General features: G+C 40.4%; 2 protein-coding genes across 3 annotated transcripts in view; both read right to left on the bottom strand.

Moving 5' to 3' along the window:
- The window catches only part of mtmr10 (myotubularin related protein 10), a 132,597-nt gene that overhangs the window by 18,627 nt on the left and 86,700 nt on the right, over positions 1–27,270 (bottom strand). The gene's annotated exons all lie outside the window — the stretch shown is intronic.
- The window catches only part of ap1g1 (adaptor related protein complex 1 subunit gamma 1), a 31,106-nt gene that overhangs the window by 3,567 nt on the left and 269 nt on the right, over positions 1–27,270 (bottom strand). The window contains exons 1-21 of one of the 2 annotated variants that reach the window (XM_083758796.1): positions 26,650–27,233; positions 18,000–18,203; positions 17,414–17,538; positions 16,172–16,313; positions 15,489–15,585; positions 13,702–13,778; positions 11,252–11,347; positions 11,068–11,148; positions 10,549–10,647; positions 10,183–10,238; positions 9,953–10,066; positions 9,672–9,812; positions 6,402–6,456; positions 6,157–6,279; positions 5,962–6,051; positions 5,388–5,512; positions 4,767–4,871; positions 3,692–3,833; positions 3,282–3,408; positions 2,721–2,828; positions 1,170–1,330 (exon numbers count right to left, since the gene is read on the bottom strand). In XM_083758796.1, the coding sequence (XP_083614922.1) occupies positions 1,170–1,330; positions 2,721–2,828; positions 3,282–3,408; positions 3,692–3,833; positions 4,767–4,871; positions 5,388–5,512; positions 5,962–6,051; positions 6,157–6,279; positions 6,402–6,456; positions 9,672–9,812; positions 9,953–10,066; positions 10,183–10,238; positions 10,549–10,647; positions 11,068–11,148; positions 11,252–11,347; positions 13,702–13,778; positions 15,489–15,585; positions 16,172–16,313; positions 17,414–17,538; positions 18,000–18,200 (2,265 nt within the window). In that variant the 5' untranslated portion in view covers positions 18,201–18,203; positions 26,650–27,233. Of the gene's footprint in view, positions 1–1,169; positions 1,331–2,720; positions 2,829–3,281; positions 3,409–3,691; positions 3,834–4,766; positions 4,872–5,387; positions 5,513–5,961; positions 6,052–6,156; positions 6,280–6,401; positions 6,457–9,671; positions 9,813–9,952; positions 10,067–10,182; positions 10,239–10,548; positions 10,648–11,067; positions 11,149–11,251; positions 11,348–13,701; positions 13,779–15,488; positions 15,586–16,171; positions 16,314–17,413; positions 17,539–17,999; positions 18,204–26,649; positions 27,234–27,270 lie in introns of those variants that run through there. The other variant, XM_083758795.1, reaches the window with a different exon arrangement.

Below are 27,270 nucleotides of genomic sequence, written 5' to 3'. Positions count from 1 at the left end.
CAAGTACACCCCCTGGACATGACACTAGTATGTAACAGGGACTTACCCCCCAATCCAACCCTTGATGCTGAGTGTCAAGCAGGGAGGCACTGGGTCCCATTTTTAGAGTCGTTGGTATGACCCGGCCGGGGATCGAACCCCCGGCCGTAAGAAATATTAAAATAATTTAAAAAGTTTCTCAATTATTCAATTAACCTACACATGAGCAAGATTAAGTTGGTTATTGGTTTCAAATATCGGTTATGATACATTTTCGGTTAACCCATTTAGACCCGAGGACAATTCTACAAATGTCTTCTAAATCCTAAGAGTTGTCAGAAAAAAACCTATGTTTCTGTGTCAGTGGTGCTCAACCTTTTTCATGTCAAGGACCCCCAGAATTATCTCTATTTGGCCGTCTATAGCCATAAGTTTATACTCCTTAACATCATGACATCGTATACATTGTGGTCACCCTAATACACTAATACTTCCTCAGGAGTCCATTTCAATCAATCAATTTCAATGTGTTAATGACAGTGGGCTATACTTTGTGCATGAAATGTGCTTATTCTACAAATAAACTGGGCTGCCATAGCCTTGCCTAAAGAGGCATAATGGTGTTCGTATATTTTATATATATTTTTTATCCCACGATGTTGTAACCCATTTTTCACCCCGGTGTCAATCATCTAATGTGATCCTGGGCTCTACACACCCTCCACCAACCTAGTCCCCATATATGGGTGACATGGGGAGAGCAACGGACTTGAACTCATACTTCCTTCATGCCTGAGTGTCCAAGTTGCTCCTTTACACCTGACGGGGGAGTTTCCCTGGTTGGACGTAGCGCATGGAAGGAACACGTTATTCCAACCAGTTCCTTTCCCCTCCATCAGGCGTCCCGGCTGGCCAGGGGGAGGCAGTTTAGAGATCAGGATTACTGCATGTTTTTGTGAGGGTACCTACCCTAGGGGACACGGGGAGAACATGCAAACTCCACACAGAAAGGAATTCATATATCTTGTAGACGTCTCGATCGATGGATATTCCAAGTTGCAACATGACAACCGACTGTGGCAACGGAAAACAATAAATAAATAAATGAATGCACGGCAATGTGTACCGTGTACCCGCTGTCATTCTCCGAGCATGCTTTAGGGAGAAATCAGTTAAAACAGATGCGTTACCTTTGGTACTGCAGCCTGAAACACAAAGTCTGTCATGTCGGCCTCGGTGGTGTTGGAGGCGTGGATGGTGATGACCGCTATGTTGGGGTTGGGGTTGGCTCTCTCAAACGTGAATTCTATTTTCAGACCGTTCTTGTTGTATGCCGTCATAGGTGGGATCGCTACAGAGAAGAGAGAAGGAAAAGGAAAAGAAAAAAAGGAGCATTGAAAAACCAGCATATTCAGCAGAATTTCAGACGTTCAAGGGTAGTCCAGTAAAAATGATTGATCACCAATGGGCTTTGTTCCAGAATGACAATACCACACAAACTGCATATTATGGGAGACGGAGGAAATTCATGAGAAGCTGGTTTCGACAACAAAGCGCAACCCAGAACCTTCTGGAAGGAACATAGAGATGTATGAAAGTGCATTACAAATAAGTAGCTGTAGTATCAGTAGTGGATGAAACTTTTCAGAATCTGAGAAGCTCTGAGATTTTTTAAGTTTGCTTAAATGTCCATTATAACAAAGAATCACCAAATTATTTTACACATATATACACAATATAACTTTGTTATATGGGTTCAAATCAGGGTTGTACCACCTCCTGAGCAGGCCTAAACCTAGCTTTAGTTTTAACCCATTTAGGCCTGAACTCAAAATTAAAAAAAAAAAAAAAATCTAAATCCTAAATATTTTCACGATTTTTCAAAAAATAGCAGACCTACAAGCTCGTAGTGCGCCACTCGGTGGTGCGCTATGAGCTTGTAGATCTGCTATTTTTAAATAGCTAAAGCATAGCATGGGTCCAAAATGGGTTAACCAACCATGTAGGTCAGACTATGATGAGACTTATAGGCAGTCCTCACAAAAACTATGCCTAATGTGGCAAAAAGGTATGCCTAAAAGTTGCAAAATTATGCCTAAAGTAAGTGGCAAGATTTTGCCCAGATGTGAAAACAGTAGTGTAGAGAGTGGGATTTGATCCCATGTTACAGGAAGTCTAAGCGTAGCACATAGGGATGTGAATCTTTGGGTGTCCCACGATTCGATTCCGATTCTTGGGGTCACGATTCGATTCAAAATTGATTAAAAAAAAAATTCAAACGCATTTCTTTTTCCAGATTCAAAACGATTTTCTATTCAAAATGATTCTCGATTCAATACATAGGATTTCATCACAATCTACTCCAGTCTTGAACTGAAAAATCGATTTTTGGAAATTATGAATCGATTTTGAATCCTTCATAACGGAATCGTGATTCTAATTCGAATCGATTTTTTTTTAACACCCCTAATAGCACACCACCGAGGCAGCCGGCAGAATAGGGTTTTGGTAGCGATTTGAATGTCATGTATCACAGCATGGTGTGCTCTGCTCTTTGAACATATTCGAATGAATAGAATAGTCACCTCTCCCCCCGAAATTAGATCCCGAGAACATTATCCGACACCATAAGAGTGCGCGATTACAAATGCAGGAATCCATGAAATAGGTTTCATGGCAACGGCACTAGTTCTTGTAGACGGAAAGAGCCTGAATGGGATGGCACTGTGTGGGTGACTCACCTGTGGCTGCAATATCATTAAACAAGGACTGTGAGGATAGGCCGTCCAGGAGGAAGGGGGCTTGGGAGGTGGGCACAGAGGAGGGGGGAGCAGGGGCCGCTGGACCACCTGGGGAGGGCAGAACACCACAGCAGGGTTCAACAGAAGCAGCAGTAGTTCTCAAGCAGTTTCATGACAAGATCCCCAAATTGATAATAGCTGCAGATCCCCATTTGAAAGGATTTTGTGCCAAGGAAGGACCCCCATAGAGCGTTGCAGTCCCGCCCATTCGAGAGACCCGGAAAATAAATCCCCGTTCATTTTCCTCATAGACTTTTCAAAAAGTATATATTTAAAGACGTTTACGCCGCGGACAAAGCCAACTCTTGTCATGACAAATCATGACAACAAACACAATTTTTCGGGCCAAACAAAGAATTAGAAAGTAGAAAAAAACGTATTTTTTTCTTCTTTGTAATTTTTTGGTCCAAAATATTGATGATGAAAGCAGGTACCAGACAGTGAGAGGTCTCCTAGTGAAGGTTAATGTGGTGAACAGAGAGATGAAAGCAGGTCACGTACCAGACAGTGAGAGGTCTCCCAGCAGATCAAGCAGCTCTCCCCCAGCTGAAGCAGGCTTGGTGGGTAGCGTGGTCTGGATAACTGGTACCACATCATTACCACCCAACAGGTCCAACAAATCATTAGCCTGGAGAACCAAGGACAAAAAAACAACAAACTTTAAAACACCAACAATAAATTACCCAACAATTTCCTAACATTTTAGTCTAGGTAGTTGTTATTTGTTGACGAAATTATCAGTATATTTAGTCTTAGTCATCATCGCTTAATTTTCATTTAGTTTTCGTCAGTGAAAAAAGGTATAGTCGATGGACATTTTATCATCATAGTATCAACACTGATTCAAAGCAGTCAGGGAGGGCCCCTCTGCACACGTCCAGCCTAAGAAAGTCCCTGGAATGTCTTCTCACCTGGTTTGTTGGCTGAGTGATAAGGGGTGGATGTTTCACATCCAACACCGAGGGCTCCGTCTCCCCGTTGGTCTGCACCATCTCTGTGGGGCCGTTAGAAGACGTCTTCTCCATGACGGGCATTCGCTCTAGTAGAGCCGGCCTAGAGAGGGACAGGAACAGATGAACGGAAAGATGCAGGAGTTTGATGTGTCAGTCCATCCATTTATTATGGAGTTAACCCATTTTGAGCGGGAACCCCTTTTGGTGTTTTAAACATTATGTTGTAATTTAGCTATTGAAAAATAGCAGATCTACAAGCTCATACTGTAGCTTGCAAGTCTGCTATTTTTTTTTTAATCGTGAACATGTGGTGCAAAGCTTTGAATATATACTCTTTCAGAGGTGGTCCCTGAAACTACACATTTTCAGATGGGGTCAGCGGCCAATTTCATATATTTTTGGGGGTCCTTGACATGAAATATTGAGAACCACGGATATAAAAACATGTTTTTTCAGGGGGAAAAAAAGACATTTTAAAAAATATTTCGACGTCAGGCCGAAATGGGTTAATGACCACGATAGGAATACGAAGGAGAAGGCGATGTTCCCTCACCTCATGTGGTCGTATTTATTATGTATTTATTATGGATTTAATGACCACGATAGGAATACGAAGGAGAAGGCGACGCTCCCTCACCTCATGGTCGTATTTCTATTATTATGTATTTAATTACCACGATAGGAATACGAAGGAGAAGGCGATGTTCCCTCACCTCATGTGGTCGTATTTATTATGTATTTATTATGGATTTAATTACCACGATAGGAATACGAAGGAGAAGGCGACGCTCCCTCACCTCATGGTCGTATTTCTATTATTATGTATTTAATTACCACGATAGGAATACGAAGGAGAAGGCGATGTTCCCTCACCTCATGTGGTCGTATTTATTATGTATTTATTATGGATTTAATTACCACGATAGGAATACGAAGGAGAAGGCGACGCTCCCTCACCTCATGGTCGTATTTCTATTATTATGGATTTAATTACCACGATAGGAATACGAAGGAGAAGGCGATGCTCCCTCACCTCATGTGGTCGTATTTCTTGAAAAGTGCGTTGTACTCCACTGCTCTCTGCTGCAGTTCCACATCGATGCTGCTGCCATATATCGACACCACTTTTTTGATTCGGCTGAAAAAGGAAATTAGAACGTCAGTAAAAAGTATTCCCTGCCTTACAGCAAAATGGATGATGGGTTATAAAAACATAACTTCATTAATATATCATTTTTCCCAACTGAAATGTTTAATAAAATAAAAAAAAGGTACTTTGTAATCACTTGCACTCTAACAAGGCATATGTGCAGTAGACACTTTTTAATTTGTACCATCCTTGATACAACAGGACAATTTAAAACCCATTCTGGGCGGGAACCCCTTTTGGTGTTTTAAAGCATTATGTTATACGTTAAAATATTTAAAATATCTTTGAATATATTCTTTCAGAGCGAACGTTTTTTAACTCAAATCTTTGCTTCTGAGGGGTTCCTGGAACAACATATTTTCAGATGGTGGCCGATTACATATAATGTGTGGGGTCCTTGACATGAAATATTGAGCACCACTGACATAGAAACATAGGTATTTCAGAAAACTATACATTTCAGGCCTAAATGGGTTAAGATGAACGTTAAAAGTCCACACTTACTTTACACTGCTGAAGCGAGTGGACAACTTCATGATTGCAGTAAGAGAGTAACCCCGGGTAACAGGAGTGGACAGGTTGGACACCAGTAGTCCTTCCAATACATCCAGAACCTCATCCTCTGTTACCTAGACAGAGCACAGAGACAACACGGAAACAAATCACTACTGATGCAGGTCTGCTGAAACATTGCCCGAGTGGCAGGGTTTTTCTTAACCTTTACCAAAGTATTGGTTGTGGTGGAAGCAGTCCGTTGGCAGACATGGGTTGCAAATTCAGCCTTTGAAACCAGATATATTTATAAAGTTTATATTTTATTTATATTTTATTTAGTTTATATATTTTATATTTATAAAGTTTATGCATACACCCCGTACTATGTAAACTCTTAATTTCTATTTTTCAAACATTCAGTTAATTTATTTTTCTTTTTTTTAATAATTTGGGGACCCCCCAAAATAATTTGGTGACCACCCTGAGGAGTCGCGACCCACGGGTTGAGAACCCCTGGGCTATATCACAAACGGGCCAAATTTGTGTTTAGCGTATTTTTTATTTTGACTGAGAGTGTGTTTACCTGAATGGGTTCTTCCTCTTCACATTGCCCAGACACCAGCAAGTCTCCATACTCTCCTATGCACCAAGATGACACCTGCACTAGGGGTTGCTACAGACACAGAGAAACAAAGCTTTTAACACCAACACACACACACGATGCATGCATCAAACAACAAAACTGTCATTCTGCGAACATAGCAGACAGTTGGCTGACCTGCGAGATGTCATCCAGCAGGGCCTTGTAGAGCCTCTGTACGGTGTAGGCGTGCATCTCCACACTGTTGGTGATGAGCTGGATGAGGTTAGGAACTGAATCGTCTCGCACGTAGCTCCCTGCCTGTTGGGAAAGACCAGGAAAGATTACAGGACACTGTCGAGTGTAGAGGGCTAGTGTACAACAGTATGCTTTTAAAGGGGTCCAATGGTATTGTATTGGTGTTGTCATAAAGGTATACATACTGTCGTCAGGACTCTCATGATGGTGTCTATGTGCCATCTTTTCGAAGGAGCATACCTGTAAAACAGAATATACAGTGGTTAACAATTGATAGACACTGAATGAGAAGAAGGTAAATGCTATCCAAATGTATAATTTCAGACGACCACTCATTCATTCCTCATAGCATTTGAAAAGCTTGGCCAATAAGAAGAGACAGAAATAACGTTTAAAATAGAAAGAAATTAATGTGCACATTGCTCCCAGATTCCAGACCTGTAAGGCCATGGGGATATTGCAAGTATGGCCCCAAATAATTGGCAACATTGATTCATTGATATATTTTTTCTATGAAACTGATTTATTTAAAAAAAAAACACATCAACTGGCAGGTATTAATTAATGCATTAAAATAAATTAACGCATTTTAATCACACTATTTTTTCACCGCAGAACGTTGTCACTGGACAGTTTTCAGACGGACCTGCGCACCAAGTGTCCGTGTCCTCTTCAGACAATAACACCACCAGAAACCGCAGACAGTTCACCAGACTGGGGGAAGCCGCTGAGATCACTTTGCTTGTCCCCGTGGATTGGAAATAGGATTTAAAAGGCTATCCGATGGTAGCGTGGATTACAGCACAGTTGTGTGCAATTATTCAATAAAGAATTATTACCCCTATTACTACAAAAACAATGTTTTATTGCTTAAACTTATGTATTCACTATTCATTGATTCACTAGTATACCAAAATCCATTCAAAAAAATTGCTTTCTCACTGTTCTCGGGTCAAATAATGATATGCGATTAAAATGTGAAGCCTCTGATTAATTAGATTAATTTTATTAATCGAGTCCCAGCTCTAATTAATTCATAAATAAATCTGCCACCACCAGCGATTCTACCTTATTTTGCTGACCCAAGGAACCCATGATGTGGACACATGGATAACATTGCAGTGGATTCTGGAACTGACCCCATAATATTATATAATATGCAATGCAGTGTTTGTCGTTTTCTGAAAATGTTCAGCTTGTCATAACATTTTGCTCCTCATTGCGGCGCCTGCTGTGGTATTGTCCATTGCCTTCATTTTTTACCAGCTGTTTTAGACCAGCAGAGGCGCCTCTTAACAGGAAGAGTCTACTAGGGTCAGGTGATCCATCAGGTGACCTGGCCCAGTAGGTATTTGAAGGTGTGCCTGTGTAGTTTCCTTTGTCTCAAGGCTATATATAAAAATATGACATGGCACGTGCCATTGACGCACCTGTGGAGGCAAACCAGAGCCAGAAGTTCGATTCAACGCGTTGAAGAAGCAAACATTATTATTTAATGATTGTGTAATGATCAAGTTTAGGATAATAAAAGAGATATCATAGATTGTTCAATTCTGACGGTCAATTTAGACAGTCTCCTGAAAACAGTCCTTACTTATAAACCTACTCTGTGCTCTTTACATATCTCAATAAACTTATAGCGTGCATGTCGTAAAGCAAGGCAGCAGAATGTGTGGTGCTTCTTTTTTCTTCCCCTGAACCTTTTTCTTCAAACATATTCATTCATATGCCATTCATGTCCAGTCCATCAAACGTTCGGCTCTAGTTTGCCTCACAGTGAAACGACTGACAGCTGGAATTGGCGGACCAAGAAAGTACATTGCCTTTCCTTCTTTACATATTTGTCTAACTAAGAATCAATGGTGGTAATCTGTTAAATTAAACTATGATCTAGTGTGCAAATTCTAAGTAGTCGGGCTACTGGTGTTCATTCACCTCACACAGTTTGGTCAGTCTAGATCTGATTAATGCTTCTAATCACCCATTAAAGTACTGACAGACAAAATGTAAGGTTGATGACAATGACATTACATGACACTAGTTATACTGTGCTTTTGAGTTATTTCTAGGGGTGTATCAGTAGAGTACACTAAAACCAGTAAGGAGGGGAAACAGACAGACTTGTTCCGGCTCTGAGGCGCGTGTCACAACTTCCCCGAGATTCCTTGCAAAGCATTTGCCTTCATTGAGCAGCTTCCTCGTGCGTAACATAAGTCCCGTAAAAGACGCGCTGTGATTGGCCCAGTATTCACTTGAGTGACAGCGAGAGACATGGAGGAGTCGCATGAGTGACGTCACTTGGGCAGTGACGTGACAAATGCCTTCAGCCACTTCTAAATAAGAAAGCTGCGGAGAACTGTTGCTTTGTGTTCACTATTTAATGTTTTCTGTTAGTAATCTAATCCCCGCTAGCTCTGATGTTCTATTGTTGTATTAATAACTGTGTTGTTTGTGTTTGTTTGTATTGTAATGTATTGTCATGAGAAAATAAAATGCCTTCAGCACTGCACTTCATTGGGATACACGTCGCTCCAATGAACTGCAACGGCCAGTGAGGCATCTATTTTTTATAATATCTATGGGGAAAATACATTGCTGCAATGTATTGCAGCTAGGGCTGTCAAAGTTAACACACTATTAACTAGTTAACTCACAATCCTTTTAGCGGCACTATTGTTTTTAATGCGCGATTAACGCACTGTGAAGTTTGACAGAATGGTTGAGACGCATGGCAATTTTACAATGAAGAGTTGAATAATTGTTAAACAGCTGAATTACTTAAGTTAATTTAAGTCTACACAATTAGAAAACTTAGAAAACATGTTATTTTGATCAACATGGCCTGTTATCTCTAGTAATGGTACCATTGGCCAACATCAATACAGTTCTTTAGTTTGGGTCTGGAAGGCTAAATGTCATCAAATGGTGGTCCGTGGCTCAAATGCAGAATAAATAATGGACCTTGATAAGAAAACCTTGAAAACCACTGATTTAAGGTATATTTAGAACGGATAAAAAATATGCGATTAATTTGCGATTAATCACAGTTAACTATGGACAATCATGCGATTAATCAGATTAAAGGTATATTCAGTGATTTCACTCAAAAAACCTTAGGTTTCGTTTTTGGCTGTGGGACCCAGCCTTTCGTCCAATCAGGATAGAGAGTCAAAAACGAAACCTAAGGTTTTTTGACCCCCAGGGGTTAACTGGGGACAGGGAGGAACTCCTTATATGGCCAGCACACTCTATAGTAAGGAATAATTATCACAACAAAACAAAATAATAAGTGATATTTAAATTAAGTGAAATCACTGAATATACCTTTAAATATTTTAATCGATTGACAGCCCTAATTGCAGCAATACATTGCTGCAATGTATTGCTGCAATACATTGCAGCAAACTGGCAAAGCAACCTCTCTGTGAGATGAACAGTACACACAGGTCTCTTACTTCTCTGCAGCGAGGAAGACTCCTGATGCACAGTCCGCTTTGAATTCTGGGTCACACGAGTCAAGGAAGTAGAGCAGCTCCTTCATCATGCCTCGGATGTTGTTGCCATTCACCAAAGCAAAGCTTAGCTCCATCGCACGCCTGGGACAGGAGTACAAAGGGACAGAAACAGCTCAAAACTCACTACGATGTGACACATTGCTATTCTTGGAAACGGTTCAAAGTATAAAATTATGTTTGACCGGTTAATTGCTAAGATATCAGTCTTCTGTGATTCTCACCTCTTGATGGACACATCCAGGTCTTTTAAACAATCCACGATGGTGCTCCGATGCCTCTGCACCGCGTTGTGATCTGTTTGTACCGTCTTCAGTAGGGACGTCAACGCCACATATCTAAAACGGGGCACGTCACAAAACATAACCTTCACAACAATGCCAGAGCTGGGTATTTGTGCTTCTTAAGTGATGAGGTGGCAAAGATATTTGGAAGGCTATAAAAGGTAACTTGCCTAATATTTTTATCATTGTTAAGAAGGAAGCGTCCCAGTATGTTAATTGCCAACACCTGCAAAAAACAGAGAAAATGCTTTTTTACCATATGAAATATATATTTTTCAGGAACACTTTTCTCATTTATTAGTCATAGGGGTGCCATGTATATATGATTGATTGAAATATTTATTAACAGTATATAAATATATACTGTTGCCTTTTCACAACCTTAGTCGATTTCTCCATCAATATAGAACAATATAGATCTTTTTTGCTTCACTCTCCTACGTACATGGGGCATCAGTAATGATTGCATGTCCACAAAACATATTGAACCTTTTAACAGAACATACATTTTGTAAAGGGGAAACGAATTAACTCACCCTCAGTCCACTCTCTGATTTGATGTCCATTATAGTGAGAACAGTCTCATAAAGGATTGCATTGCCTACATTTTTACTTGTCTCTGTATTGGTTGCAACCTTTAGAAGAATGAAAACAATTACAGGGTCAGATCTACCATTCGGTTAGAGAGGCTTTCGTTTTAACCACAAGTAAGAAAGCAATCACACAACGCTGGTACCAACAGGACCCACCAACCAAAGACAATTGGATGGACATTACTGGAGAAATATACGTCATGGAAAAACTACCATTCATACTCAGACTGCAAGAGGATAAGTTTTACAATAAGTTGAAAAGTGGGATCTCTTCCTTCAGCCGATTGCCAATGTATGAGGAATTCAAATATTGTATACCATTTATAGATTGTGCTGAAAAATGCAAGCCCTTTGTTCTATTTTTTGCCTTTTGAGTTTGTTTTGTTTCTTCTTTTTGCCGTCCATGTTTTCTTTTTTTATTAAGTGGAATAAAAATGAAGTGGAAATAACTTGAACTCTAACCTGTGCAAGGATATCGTTCATCGCTTCACTCGAATCATCATCACTCTTGCCAAGAATTCGCAGTAGTCTCAATATCCGCACCTTAATTCAGCAGAAAGTGTCAAGTGTCGTCAGGCTAAAAGCTAGATAAAAGAAATGTCATATAGCTTCCTATCGAGCACAGATTAAATGTTCCAAGTCTTACCTGCAGGAAGGGGTCACTGATGCCAGACACATCATGCTCAGGAGAGTATCCAGACATGATTAGGTTCTTCAGAATTCTCACCAACTGTGGAACCAGCTACAAGAAGGTGAACAACAGGAGAGAAGACGTGTCAAAAGCCTTTGTATCTCTAACCTCCAAGGAATATTCTGTAGGCAGGTATTTTTTTAGTAGTTAGGTAAATATGTGTTGAGGCTTAGGGGGACATATTTTTGTAGAATTGACAACTCATACTGTAATTTCACTATTGTATGAAAGCATGATACTTGTTGAGGTGAGGTTAATGAATCAAAACCTTGATTGTAATGAACATTGGTTTTTAGACTGTTTCGCTTTTAGAAACAGAATCTGACAAACTGGATCTGGCTGTAATAATGCTGCTGTATTCATATAAAAAGACCAAGATTATACAAGAGTTTGGTAAGCTTGCCACATGATGTGGATGTAATCTACATATTAGCGTTTCATTAATTGCCAGAGCAAAACTAATTCAAACTACTATTCCACCCTTTATAATAATGTATAGTATCTTGAGATACATGTAAAGGTATACTCCATTTTGAAGTTCCAAAAACAGGTTTTCAGGATAACCAAGAGAAAATACAAATCTCCAAGCACCCACGCTAAAGCCTTAAAGGACCACTTCACCACTTCTCAACCTGCTTTCATATGATTGGTCCTCAGTAATGTTCATGATAAAATACTATTTTATACTATTTTAATAATATTCTACTCAGTCTGTATCTCATAGGAGGGCTGTGGGCAGTTCAGAAACCCGCTGGTGAATTCAAACTACCGTAATAGAAACTGCAGGCTTACTATTCGTGAAAAGTTGCAATGCGAAAATGGAAGCCATCGTTCTCGCGATAATAAAAATCTAAATACTGAACTGCCCACAGCCCTCCTATGAGACACAGACTGAGTAGAAAAAATGTGGTATTGTATCATGAACATTAGTGAGGACCAATTATATGAAGATAAGTTCAAAAGTGGTGAAGTGGTCCTTAACATTTCATTATAATGCTTTACTGGCCAAACTCTTGTGAATCATCAACTAAAAAAATAAACAATCCTATGACATTACACATAGGATATCCTCTGACAACGACAGATACAGTATAGATTATCTGTGCCAAGTGAAAACTCCTTGTGTGTGATCAATATACCCATCACATCCTTTAATTACAATTTTACAAAAGTGATCAAATGAAGTACACAGAAGAGGAACAATGAAACCGTGACAATAGTGAGACAAGTCTGACAAATGGACCAAAATAAATTAAAAACTTCTGTATACCGTAATCCCAAAAGAACAAAAACAATAATGATCACTGTAAAAGTCAAGGAGATTAACCCATTTTGGGCGGGAACCCCTTTTGGTGTTTTAACCCATTTAGGCCTAAGGCCGATTCTAAAAACGCCTCTAAATCCTGACCTAAGGTTTCTGAAAAACTTCAAATATTTATATAGCAGCATCAAAAAAATTACATTTTTGAATACTGTACATACTGTACAGAACCCAGATATGGGTTCCCGCCCAGAATGGGTTAAACATTATGTTATAATTTAGCTTATTGAAAGATAGCAGATCTACAAGCTCATGGCTCATGGCGCGCTACGAGCTTGTAGGTTTGAAAGATCGTGAAAATGTGCCTCAAATTTGGATTTTTTGCTTCTGGGGGGGGGGGGGGGGGGTCCCCTGGAACAACATATTTTCAGATGGGGGTCGGAGGCCAATTACAGATCCTTTTTGGGGTCCTTGACATGAAATAGTGAGTGATATAGGCCTAGAAACATAGGTATTTCAGAAAAAAGGTTTTTTTTTCCCAGGCCTAAATGGGTTAAAAGAAAAAAGTTAAAAAAAGAAATGACATTACTGGACACGGGTTCGATTACATCTATGGTGACTGTGGTGGGGTGATTACTCGTTACAGCATGCACCAGCTATGGAATCAGAACGTACTCTTACCTTCTCATTCTAACACAATGCAGGGGTTGTAACAAAGACAAATGACAGAAAAAATATGAGGTAGATGTTAGGGAGGGGAAAACTGGAAATCATTCACTTTCAGAGAGCTCAAAGTAAGGTTTTCGATCATGGGAACATGATGTGGGCCTTCTGGTGCAAAGATCTTTTTGTTTTGTCACAGCTAGTAGGGGAGGAGAGGTTCAATAAGCAGTTGAGAAGCAGGGAGAGAGAGAGACAGTGGAAGGAGATAAAGACTGAGACATACTTTGAACGTAGAGGATACCTTGGGGCCAAGAATGCAATCCAAGGCTCAGAAAAGTCAAAACAAGTCTTTCTTAGCTATACCGAAAAGAGAAATGTACAAGTAGAAAGAGAGAGAATGACATGTGGCGTGACCATAAGACAAATGTTTCTTAATTCCCTGCATCCTTTAAAAAAAAAAAAGTTTCAGTTCAATCCTTACCTTTCTGAAGTGGGAGAGCATGTCAGGACTTCTTTCACACATTTCAGTGAGTAAGACAACAGATGTGTGGAGAACACCTGAGGGAACAAAGCAGAGAACTTTAGGATCAAAGCATCTTTATTTGGGGGTACCGTTTGTCTCCTTTCACTTTCTTGCCCTTCTTAAATTGCCATATCTACCGGTCTGAAATGATTAGCCCATTGACTAAAACTTTAGTCAATCAACTTTAGTCAATGGGCTAATCATTTCAGACCGGCCATTTCAGACAGGGAGAAAGTGACGCAGGCGTTCGTCTGGATCAGCGACGTGTCTGTACATGAGGGGCACTGAAAAAGCTGACCACAATCCAGGTCTAGTCGCCCGCGGGGCGCGGGCGTGTGCACGAAACAAGCACACAAGCGTGACAATTTTACAGGACCGTGCCCGCTTGCTTCAACACCCCTCAACTTCTCCGCGAGTCCAAAAGAATCACCCAAGGGCAGTCGATTTCTGTCTGAGACGACCTTAAGACTCACAGATTACTTGAAATTACGAAGAAGTGTAGTTTGTTGATTTTGATTGGATTGAACTGAAACTGAATGATGATGCGATATGGTGGTCCTTTAACTGGGCTATCTAAGATCCAAACCAAATATTGAAGGAAGTCGTCTGTGGTATTGAAAGGACGATTTATAAACTAGGAAAAAGCTCCACCAGGTCAGGTAGCTTATTGTGGGCCAGCAATTTTTGGAATTCGCCAATCAGGAATGAATATGAAAAATCGGACGGATCCATCTTGATCACAGATAGTGTGTACAGATTTGGACAAAGGTTTGGACAAAAGTTGAGAATTATAAAACAAATGTTTTGCAGCAATCAACCTCCAGGTGGCGCCATGTTAAAATATGTTCCTCACCGTAGTGTGAATAATGCGTGCAAAGTTTCACTGCAATCAAGCGCTGCATTCATGATTCACAGCATTTTGTTCAAAACGGGTCACACCTGCAAATTTTAGATCTTAGCCAATCATTGTGAGAAATCAAACCGATCCATCATGATTACACGACTATAGAGATGTACATCAGCTATTTTCCATGTGCGACACAGTTGAATGACTTTTTTTAGGCCGTCAGCTGTACTGATACCTCTGCTGTATGTCAAAATTGAAAAGCCATTAGTGATGCGCATAGTATCTGAAACAGTGTCACAAATCACTTTGACAAGAGCACAGCCATTTCCTTACTGTCAAAATATCGATATTTGCCTTTGATACGTCTATTCATTGTGGGGTACAGACAAGGCCCAGAGCTTATGACAGACTCATTAATTCCACCGTCCTCCGTAAAGGACACCACAAAAGGGGAGATCGGCTGCATAGCTATTCTCTGCAAGGCACGAGAGACAGAAAACAGCAGTGAAAGTGTTGCATTATGTTTGTGCAGGACAGGGACACAGAGACAAAGACAGACGAGACGAGAGACAGAAAACAGCAGTGAAAGTGTTGCATTATGTTTGTGCAGGACAGGGACAGAGACAGACGAGACGAGAGACAGAAAACAGCAGTGAAAGTGTTGCATTATGTTTGTGCAGGACAGGGACACAGACAGAAAGAAAGACGAGACGAGACAGAAAACAGCAGTGAAAGTGTTGCATTATGTTTGTGCAGGACAGGGACACCGAGACAGAAAGACAGACGAGACGAGAGACAGAAAACAGCAGTGAAAGTGTTGCATTATATTTGTGCAGGACAGGAGTCAGGGACACAGACGCCATAAACCGTTGGATGCCGACAGTCCCTTGAGCCTCACCGTGGTTCTTCTCGCTCAGCAGGTTTTTTGTAGCTGGAAGGAACATTTCCATCAGTTCCGGAACCTTCCTGATGACATGAACTGCACACAACGCCGCCTGTAAAATCACATTTAAATGTATTCCAAACAATCAATGAGAGTGACGTGACGTCCTCCGAGCAATTTGACTTTGGTAAACACTATTCTAGTTTTTAAGACGCATGACTTGAGAATAAACATATCACTCACTCTGTTAAGTATTGAGTCAATAATCATATTTCTAGACACAAATTATTCAGTGATGCCTGTACTTGCAGATTTTATTTGCCCAGTTTTGACCGGAGCCTCTTTGATCATATGCTTATGTAACGCTTAAAAATAAATATGACTGATCCATGCATTCTCCGCCATTATTTGTAGGCTAAACAAAGAGACACTAGTAGTAGCCTAATGTACCCACTGATATGACCAAGAAAGATTTACGGCTGTTGGAGAAGCCATAGAAAATGTAGCATATATTTGAAAAGCCGGTCGGTAGGCTACTTTTTGTTTTTGTGGGGCGGGCGAGTCGTTGATTCATATACTGTATTGTTTGGCCTTGGTGGGGCGGGCGGGTTATGAAAAAGAAATCACTACTTGTTGTTGTTAAACACCACCTCTGCACAATTAGTCAAACAACATGGTGGGCACTGGGTGAGACTTACTTTTTTCCTCAGGTAAGAGTTGGATGTTTTGAGCAGTTTCTCCACTTCCCCAGCCAGGTCACGGCACATCTCTGAAGAACCCATGCAGCCCAGGGTACACAAGGCCAGGCCCTGGACATATTGTGTGCTGTGATTCAGATCACTGGGGTAGGAACGGAGAGACAGACAAGCCAGGGAGTTATGTGGAGCAATGTAGATAAAGAAGGGAAGATATGGTATAAGGAGTAGAAAGGAAAGAGCTATTGTTCTTCAGAAGAAAAGGTTTTGATAAAGAGGTTAGTGGGCTTGGCAGGTTTTGGGGTGATTGCCATCAGTGCAAGATCTGTGGAAGGAACAGAATACCAACTCTGTGTAATCAGTTTCTACAACCACACCTCTTATCGTCACTCTCCCACATTACAAACAAGAAAGCATTCCTGCAGCGGCTCAGGAGGTAGAGTGGACGTTTGTGGACGGGATGGAACAATCCACGGTGCTGTGTTAGTGGCGTATATCTTTTCTACGTCCGAGGATAGACAATAGACATGGTAACGCCCGACTGCCTCTGATTGGCCTACCGACAGAGTTACCAGAGTTTCCTCTGAGGTGGAAGGTAGTTAGCTGGATAGTCTGCCGCGAGGTTACTCCGTGGTGGGAAATTAATACATAATACAAGTACGATATACAAGAGAATGACAGCTTAGCATGCGCGACAGTAACTTTTATTTTTGTATAAGAGGCAAACTAATATTGTTTATGCCGTTTATGTTTATGTGTAGACGTGAAACATTATTGTACTGTAAAAAGATCTCTTTTCCCTTGATCTTTTTCAGTATAACAGCATTAGTTTACTATATTTAGATTAATACACGATAATCAACACTAACGCTTTAATTTAGAACACAGCCAAATCAAATCATATCATAGTACATACGTGTTCAATCAATTATTCAATCAAAGCACGGAGTGCCCTTGCATCTCGGAGGACAGAAAAGACGGGCAGTGTCGGTAGGCCAATCAGAGGCAGGCGGGGCATTACCATGTCTATGCTCGGACGTAGAAAAGATAAACGCGTTAGTGACATCGACACTGAACCTCCAATTGCTCCTGATGAGCAGATTGGTGCCTTGAATGCATGGTTTCCTTCTGTTGTCTGTGAGTGAATTGTATATGTGTGAACGGGTGAATGCAACAATAAACACACAATTTACTAATTATTACAGATTATGCAATAAATGCATTGAAGGACTGTCTTCCTCTTACTTCTTGATGCAGTTTGTCATTAGTAGATGGACATCCTGCCTCTCGTCCAACAGTAGCATGGCTCCCAGGTAGCCTATCCGCTTGTCAGTGAACTTCTGGGATGCAATCAGCTTCAGGCATTCCAACTGGAAAATGACACGTCAGATAATATTAAGTACACAGGCTTTCCTCACACGATTACATCAACAAAATACATTACGACTTGACTACATAAACAGTAGCCTGGGCACCATTTCATTTAGGGTATATGATCCTGTCGGGAGCGGATGATATCGTTACGTCATGTTGTAGTATTGTTTTGTAGTCGACAAGCAGGAACTTCCTTTTCCCTCAAACCGATTTTTCTCAATAAAAGCTACATGCTACGAGAGCTTTTATTGAGGGAAAAGGAAGGAACGTTCCTTTTCCCCTCAATGAAGTTGCCGCCTGTTGTTCCTGCCTGTCGACTACAAAACAATACTACAACATGACGTAACCATATCATCCGCTCCCGACAGGATCATCTGGACTTTTGAAACAGAGACCAGGCTTTCCTCTGAGGTGGTGGAAAGCCTGGTGAGGCCAGGTTACATAAACAGTTACACACCTGTCCAAAGTGTGCCGGGTAACCCAACATGTGCATATACAGCAGCTTTGCCACATTTCTACAGCGGTATGTGTTGTCTTCCTCTCTGAAGGACGAACGTATGGCAGCGCACTCTTTCTGGATCATCTCCCGTTCCTCTGCCTGGGTCCGAGCGGTCCGGATGGTCCGGATCAGCTCCCGGAGTCTGATCGGAGCTGGCATCCTCTGGAAAATTCAGAAAAAGGGTTGGCATGCATGACCTTGACAGCAACACTGGATTAACAGAATCCCTGATGAATCGCTTACAATAAAAATAAAAATAAATGGCACATCAAGGCAATAGATGTGCCATGTGTGCACTTGTGTTTTGTTAGAAGAGGACACAAAATAAACAATGAATTAAAAAAGCAAACCCAGCATTATCCAATTACATTTACAGAAACTAGAAGTGATCCAAATATTCCAAGCTACAGCGCTATCTAAGGCCATTCTTTATTTTTTTAATTCTAAAACGTCAGAAAATAGACAGATTATGTTTTTCACACAGCACAAAATGTGATATAACGATGACACCCTTTATATAGAGCCAATAAAATGTATAATTATGTCCTTCCACACAACAGTCGCACAACAAACAAGCGTTTTTGAAGTAAACCCAAGTCATCCCTCCAACTGGATTACAATTTAGGGATTTAGCAGACGTTCTTAATCCAGAGCGATTTAGGCCTAAAAATAATAATTTTGGTTTCCGGTTGCCGACCGACTCTATTAAATATGCGCGACCCATATTATTTTATTGGCATTTGGTGGGTAAAAAAAAAGAAAAAAAAGAAAAAAAGCTCAGAATACGACCGAGTCAAGACCAAAAAGGTCTTTGATCATTAAAATTCTCTTTGATGAGACCATCGGGACGCACAACCTCATCCTACGTTATAAAAAATTTAATCCACGTAGGAATCGTTGTAGAACCACTATCGTTTGTAACAACACTGTCAACACAGCGCGCTGCCTATCCATCATTGCCGTAGGATTTGTTTTTGCTACCCATCCTTCCAACGAAAAAATAAATAAAATAAATTCCTTGCTACCCATCCTTCCCACGAAAAAATAAAATAAAAAATAAAATAAATTCCCTACCTACTCAGCCCAAAAATGACAGCCAATCGGAAACCAAAGTTGTTGTTTTTTAGGCCAAGGACAAAAAACATGATAATACATCAAATACTGGAATATCTATACCAGTAAAACGACGTAAGCTAAGCTTAAGAACCTAACACCAGTAAGACGCCTAGAAGCTTTAGTGCGAGGTCGCGTGCATGCATCCCCCTAGGTGACAGCAGACTGCTTGGCGAGCGCTTTGGCATGGGGGGGGGGGGGGGTAGTCAGATCAACATATGGAATGAATTCTGTACTGGCCATATATGGAGCATGTCTTGAGTTTGATGTGGTCAGATCAACATATGGAGTGAATTCTGTACTGGCCATATATGTGTACAGGGTTTGATGAGGGCCCAGTTAGGGCCGGGCCTTAATTTTCGGGCTACGGCAGAACATTATTTAACATTTAGGTGTTGTAATGTATTTATTACATTTCTAGAGTACATGGACATGGCTTACATTGTGGAATGTAGGTAAAGTGTGAGGCTTTCCTTGTGCATTGTTATTGCATACCATTACAGGTGGCAGGTGAGAATTTGAGAAATAAAGTAGTATGAACATAGTAATCAGACAAACAACAAGAACAACAAGTACAGAGTGTGTGAAGTTGAGTGCACACACACACACACACACACACACACACACACAAACACGCACGCACGCATGCACGCGTATGTGTGTATTCAGTATGCAGAAGTTGGGCTACATTATATGGTAGAAGCAACTTAAGCAAGTGGAGGTAATAAACATATTATTAGCATAAACATATTAGCATATTGCTCAACTATTTGTTGAGCAATAGTTAGGTAGTTAGGGTAGATAGTGTGTAGTTAGTAAGACTAATCCATTCTGCAAATATTTCAACCTAAACAAAAGAGCCATTTTTGACAGCCTGTGTGGAGAGGGAACGGAAGGTGAATTTCTAGGTGAAATTCTATTCCTTACAGAGGACCTACAAACCAGGACCAAGGAGGCTTTCCATGTATTGGAAGACTATGAAATATTAATATGCAGGACACAACATGCATGGTGGCTAGATTAAATTATAGTATCTACCTGCTTCTTCTAAAAGCTAGAATGTCATTATAAATGTCAATGATTTCTGGTGAAACATTAGGACAATATTAGAGATGCACTGTACACATTTTGCTGATCAAGTTTAAGTGTGACGACCAAGTTGGAATAGGCATCATGTTAAAATTGCTAATGTTAAAGTTGTCCAAAAAGCTACTTTTTAAAATCAGTCTAGTTAACCGTTTCAGTTCGTACGACGTGTGAGGCCGTCATAAGGATCCCGAAATATTAGTGCCTACGACGTCTGTGGACGTCCTAGCGACGTCCTAGAGACGCGGGACGAGATAAGAACATTCAGAATTTCTTTTTTTTTGGCATTTCGCTTTTCGCTTTTGGTACGCTAACGCTCAGTGCAAATATTAGCTTGTCATTGACTCCCATGTTAGCGCGGTGGAAAGAATGACTCGTATCTCCTAATCCAAGGCGCTCTCCGTGGTGATGAATGGATCGATATGCTGGCGCTTCATTTCTACTCCTCATCCGTCTCTCCCGCAAAATATGAACGCTTTTTGGAGCGTAAAAAAATAAATTAAGATGATCGGGGATTCTGAGGTCACTTAGTAAAGTCAACTTTTTTAGGAAAGTGTTTCCGGTTCATGGCTTTCAGAGTAAAAGCGATCAGACAACTCTGGCACCCCGGAGCTTCTATTTTGATGCACTTCCGGCACTAAATGTGTTTTATTAGTGCAGTCAGTGATTACGATGTTGATAAAAGTACTTAGTTGATAAAAGTCTTACAATATACACCAGCTAGATATTACATCAGTGAAATAGGTTCCATCAATGTGTATCAATATTACTGCTGTAAAATAAGCTGTAAATAGCAGTGTAATAATGTGCCATGGCATGTATCAATGTTAGGATTCACAGGATCAATTCAGAGGCATTTTGTTCCAAAAATGTGTTTTGCAAATATCCACCTGTTGGTGGCGCTATAAGAGGCCAATCTGAAAAGGGTGGGATATATTCCTCAGCCTAGTAGGAAAGTCTGTGAAAGATTTCACGTAAATTGCACGCTGCGTTCATGATTCGAGGCTTTTTGTTCAAAACGGGCCAATCCTGCAAACTTTGAAAGCCAATGTTATTATGTTAGCCAATTAGGATGGAATATGAAATATCGGACAGATCCGTCTTGAACACATGACTATAGAGATAGTGTGTAACAATTTGCGGGATTTTTGGACAGAATCTGGAAGTCGGCCTCCTGGTGGCGCTATAACAGGCAGTTCTGGAAAATGTGGGGCAGAGGTTCATCGTTTGCATTCAGGGAGTGTGTGTGCAAAATTTGGCATCGACCGGGTTAACGGTGCCCGCGATTAGCTGGTGACGGACGGACGGAGTGCAAAACATACTCTCTCCCCATGCCTTCGGTCTGGTGGAGACAATAATTGGTTGTCACTAGTCACTAATGCTCATTATAAGATGCTACCATTTGTTTTACGCGTCTCAGAGAAGGGCTGTGGAGTGTGAACAGTACAGTACAGTAACTCGCCTAACAATGACATCATCGATGGGGAATTCCAAACTAATAGAAATATCAGGCTCTCTTCCTGGAAAGTTAGCATGCTATAATCGAAGGTTTGGAAGCCAATGTTCTGGCATTCATAAAACATACAAATATATATTTTTTGAAATATAGTTTGAAATGACCAAAACTGGCTAGCAAAGATGTTACTGGTAGACGGATTTATGAAGTGCAGGTCTCCTCTGAGACACAGTGAGTAGACAAAAACAAAACATATAATGAGCATCAGTGAGGATCCAATTACCGTAATATGAATGACAGTTGAACATGGGTGAAGTGGTCCTTTAGTTGCATACTTCGAAATGACGGTTTCTATATATTTTCAGTTAATTGCCCAGCCCTATCCTGTCCTACATCATACTCACTATGCCATGACCAGGCAGAATTATTGCTGGAGGTGGCTCTTTATAAAGTGATGCTTCATGGCTTCCCATTTCACAGAAGCCTTTTATCTAGTAGCATGCAGCACATAATTAAGCTCAACAGCAAGTGGGACTATGGTAATTACTTGCTGAACAAAGCCATTTTTTTAACATCCAACCAGCTCAGAGTTGAAGTGGATGTTGGTATAAGGAAAAAAAAAAGAATGCACTTGATAATGGAAAAGAGCCAAGGGGTTGTTAGTTACATAGACACTAGACATAAAAGTTCTCTCTTGTCTTTAAAGTGAACCACATATTACAACACATTATATTGTGGCAATTGAGAACCATCTTCCACATCAAAAGTGATGTGCCACATTAAGTTGTTTAGGGAAGTTTAACTTCTCTACAGTCTACACACAACTGACCACCAGCCGGGCATGTCTCAGACTCTTAGCATCTCCTAAAAACACATTGACGACACATTATCAAGAACATTCAGTAAGCTACTGAAGGAGAATACATAAGTGAAGTGAGCGAAGAAAGGCCTGGTTTTAAATCACTGATCTCTTGATGAAGTAAGACGAAACTATAACCATCAAAGTAGGTCGGGCAGTGTGTGTGTGTGTGTGTTAGCTGTGGTGACCACTGTCTCTCTCGTTGCCACTTGCTGTGCTCATAATCAAGTATGTGCATATTAGATATGGTAAACAAAATACAGCCACCACTGAGAGCTTAGTAAAAACAGATTGAATTTCAATGCATCATTGCGATAACTCGCACATCAACATAATTAAGTCCTCTAGTCTACCGAACTACAACAACACAAAAGGCTTTTTCAAATTCTGCAACAGGTAGCAAAACTATGGCAGGCCACAGTAAGGTGGATTAGGAAAAAACCATAGGTGGGGGGAATGCCTGAGCTTGTTCAATGGTTGGCAGCAAGAGCCAAGAAAATATCACCAAGGTCAGCCTTCCTCAGTCGACTCTACTGTACAAGGACAAAAAGAACACTGTTCTACTGTAGCTTCACATTTCATAATTCAAGTCAACAGGTATAGTACTATCAGTTGATCAATCCAGGTGAATCTGTCAACAAGCATTAATACGATGACAATTTGGGCAACATACCAACCCTACAGCCTACACCAACAGTACCGATGACTAATGGTTTATGGTTTATAAAAATTACAAACCATAAGTTTGTGCTAGATTGCACAATATCATTAATTTACATTTCCTAACAGGGAAAGTATTCTGCCACTAGTAGCTGTAAAATGTTCCTAACAAGCTTGTCTTCTCTCCTGAGGTTTGATGAGGTAGGCCACATTGGCTTGTTGATCCTGACAACCAGTAGCAAGGGGAGAAAGAAGCATTTCCCCTCCCTCCCACTCTTCAGCAGTCTGCTTGTAGAGACACGGGTATTAGAGGGGAAGTGTCAAGAGAGTAAATCATAAGCAAGAAATGGTTGTGCTCAAGGTCAATAAAAATTATGAGCATTTCCAATGAGATTTTCATGTGTGGATATCAATTATACACCAACTGCTGCCTTCTCTGGAGGAAAATGTGGCACTGTCGTCTATTTAGACTAGGGAAGTAAGGGAACGAGAGATCATTACTTTTTCCTACAGTATGTTCCGGGTCATTGATCAGTTTGCCACTTGTTTTGTTGTTAGTGCTAAGCTGAGCACTCAGGGAGACATTTTAATCATAAATATTATCAAAGGACACTATCCGTTTTCAACAGCTCTTCGCAGAGTAGCTGTAAACAGCAGTTTGGTCCATAAAACAAAACATTACTGAAAATGCAAATCAAATCTAAAAATATGTAACTTGTTCAAAACATTTATAATAAAAACCTACCGGTAGTTGACAGGTTGAATTTGCACTATTACCGGTAGTCTAGAGTTTACAAAACATTTTAAAAAAACACATTTGCTCCCTTCCCCAGTATGACAATGCTGCTGTAAACATAGGCTTCCTATACCTTTTCTTCCAATAACTAAGTAGAAACAATGTCGATATGTGCAGCTATTTTTTTATTCTTGTATACTACTCGCCGCTCTGAACCTGCCCAAGTTCGGGTTGGATGGGCATGTCTTTTTTATTGCGATATGTGCCGCTTGTTCATGTTTTTTGATGTACCGTAGTCTGATGAAAATACAAATGCAGCTTGAGCATGCCCTCACTTACAGGATAACCTGTTTTAAAACACGGTCCAGGCGAGTTAAAATGGTAATAACTGGCATACTATGTATGTGAAGTGAACTATATTCCAAAGCATAAAAGGCTTTGCAAACATTTTGGCTTAATAAGTATAACAGTTGTGACACACAGTCAGTCTCCCTTGTAATCCAACTCTCAGAGATGTGGCCAAAGATATTGACACACTTCCTAATAAAATAAATACATTTTCTTTGAATTACATTGAAACTAAAAGTAGTATATTCATTGTACCGGCATTCTTTTTCACTATTGAATATAATAATAAAAATAATATTTGATTATAACTTTCAAAATAAAACATCAAAACACCAAAATATTGGTACCCACTACCCATAATGTATATTTTTGTAGAACAGACAATAACTCAAGATCAAGCACCATCTCTGAATAAGGGAAAATCTGTTCTTTCCACAAAATGTGTCCTGATCTAAAATTATTTTTCATTTAATGTGCAATGGGATTCAGATCAGGAATCCAATAGTACACCAATTCAGCATGGTCTTCTCATCCATTCTTGGGTGCTTTTTGATGGATTATCCTGCTGGAACGCCCATGAAAGCTTTCTTAAACTGGGGTGCACTGTGCATGGCGTGCATGTTCTGCTTAAAAAGCCTTGAAAGTATTTGATCATTAATGCCCTGCAGATTCAAGGCAACAGTACCTATGGCAGAAAAGCAACCCCAAGATAATGTGATTTATAAAAAAATCAATTTTTGTTTAATCTGTCCGAAGTACATTCTTGCAGTGTTGTGTTTAACTCATTTCAACTCCTCTCATTACCATGTCCCTTCATCCAGAGATGTTGGCTACAGGCCCATGGGTCTTAAACTTCTTAATAATATTGGCAACAGGGGTCACATCACAGGCACATCAAGTTCCTTGGAGATAGTAACCTTTACATCCACCATGCTTAGCTATTATTACCCTAACCCTAACCCACTTCACAGCAGTGTGTATATTTTTTTTTTAACTGGCTGCATGAGAGATTACTAAGATTATAAGAAGAATTACAAGAACATTGTTAAGAACACCTGTAAGAACTAAATCAGATTATGCGTCATTGGTATCATCATTTTGTTCTGTTGCAAATAAGACTGATAATATGTCTTAATATCAACACGTTTCAGCGTAAATAGTACATTATTTTAATGGGTACCAATATTGTTTGGCCATGTGTGCAGGCAAGTCCTGCAAAAATGCAGAGCATGAATGACAAATTGATTATTTCTTATGCAAAAACACTAGCAAAGCTAAAAATGTTTAAATATTGTTATATGATAGTCTGGGTAGGGAAGGGAACAGCAACAACATTCCAACCTACTAACTAGCCAATAATTAAGCTATAGTATAAAGCTATAATCTATTCAAGCTGATCCTACAGGAGTTAGGTCTTGTTTTCCTTCCATATCAGAGAAATCTAAACCATGAATATAATCAAATGAGAATTTTGCAATAGTGTGGGCAACAATTTGTTTGGGACTGTCCCCTAAAAAGAATAAACCAACAAATGAATCTGTCCCTGTTGTTTTACTGGAGGACAGCCCTAGATTTGTCAGCACTGTTGGAAAAGTCAGAGAAACGAATTGTCAAGACTCAAGAGTTTCTTAATTTGGCCAGTGAGGTAAAACCTGCTCAAGTGACAATGAATGAGATCAACTTGATGCATAAGACTCAAGTATGTAGACATTATTTTAATGGTATCGTCATTCAATTCAAGTATGTTTTTTCAGTTATTCTGTTGACAGACTTATAATTGTCTACAAAAACGGAAAACATTTTTTTAGCATGGTGGGACAAATGACGAACAAGAAACAGCTATCGTTTACAGAGATATTTGAATCAAAACGAGTCAACGACTCCTGACTATTCCAATAACTCAAATCTGTCAAAATACTTGTATGCAAACTATGCATACAAGAGAAACAGCTCAGCTCCAATATGTCACTCACCTGCCTAGTGCCTAGACTTCCTCCTAGCGAGCATTGATGACTTCCTTACCAATCGGAGATGTTAATGACACCCAAGGAAGACAAAAAAAACATCTTCTGAAACTATAGCTAAACAAAAGCTTAAACCGATGTGGTACACAACTGCTCAGTACTGGTGGATACGTCAGCGACACGATACACATTAACGCCAGAAACTGCTGCCAATCCCAAAAGTAACGATGCTAACGTTAGGTTAGCTTCCTTGACCACCTTGACAGGAAGCTTTCTTCTAGAATGTGATGGAGGTTAGGTTACAATCCGGTGACTCTGCCAAAGTTATTCACCAATCCTAGATATATTTCACCAACCTAATGCAGTTCATGCAAACGATGTCTTACCTTGTCTTGGCAGGCAGCTTGGCTAAACGTCTGTGCTCAGGTTGAAGGAAAACGTTAAGGGCTGGCGTTACTGTGTGTACTATAAGTCCAAAGAGGCCAATGCACTGACAGACAGAAAGAAAAGAGGCCGTTTCACACTATGGTCATCCTGACACCTGAACTTGATCGTCGATTGATCCTGACATGATGCAGCTCGAGGCCTCCGAAGTAAGGATTAGCCAGCTAGCATAGCATGGCTATGGTGATTCCCATAAACACCAACACGTTAGCCTGCTAGCTAACTAGCTTCTTCTTAGCCGCGTACAACTCAAACCGACCCCCAAACTACTACTGACAAGACAGACGGGGACCAATGACCCGTCGGTTAGCTAGCCAACGGGACAGCGCACGGGCATTCCGCGTAGTGCGTTGTCACATAAAACTGCGTCTCGGTGGAGTTCGTGTTAAAGCAACGACATCATCATCATCATCCACTACAACACAGAACTCAGACGGGCTCGGGTAAGCGTCTGTATGAGTGGTTAGCTCGGATGCTAAATGCTAAGCGCCGTTAGCCTAGCTGACAGAACAGACAACCAACCAACCAACCCACCCCCGTCAGCCAGCCAGGGTGCACTGACT

This window comes from Protomyctophum parallelum, assembly GCF_964188405.1.
Source record: "Protomyctophum parallelum genome assembly, chromosome: 2".
NCBI lineage: Eukaryota > Metazoa > Chordata > Actinopteri > Myctophiformes > Myctophidae > Protomyctophum > Protomyctophum parallelum.
The sequence above is the reverse complement of the archived record's forward strand: the minus strand, read 5'-3'. Positions and strand labels throughout refer to the sequence as shown.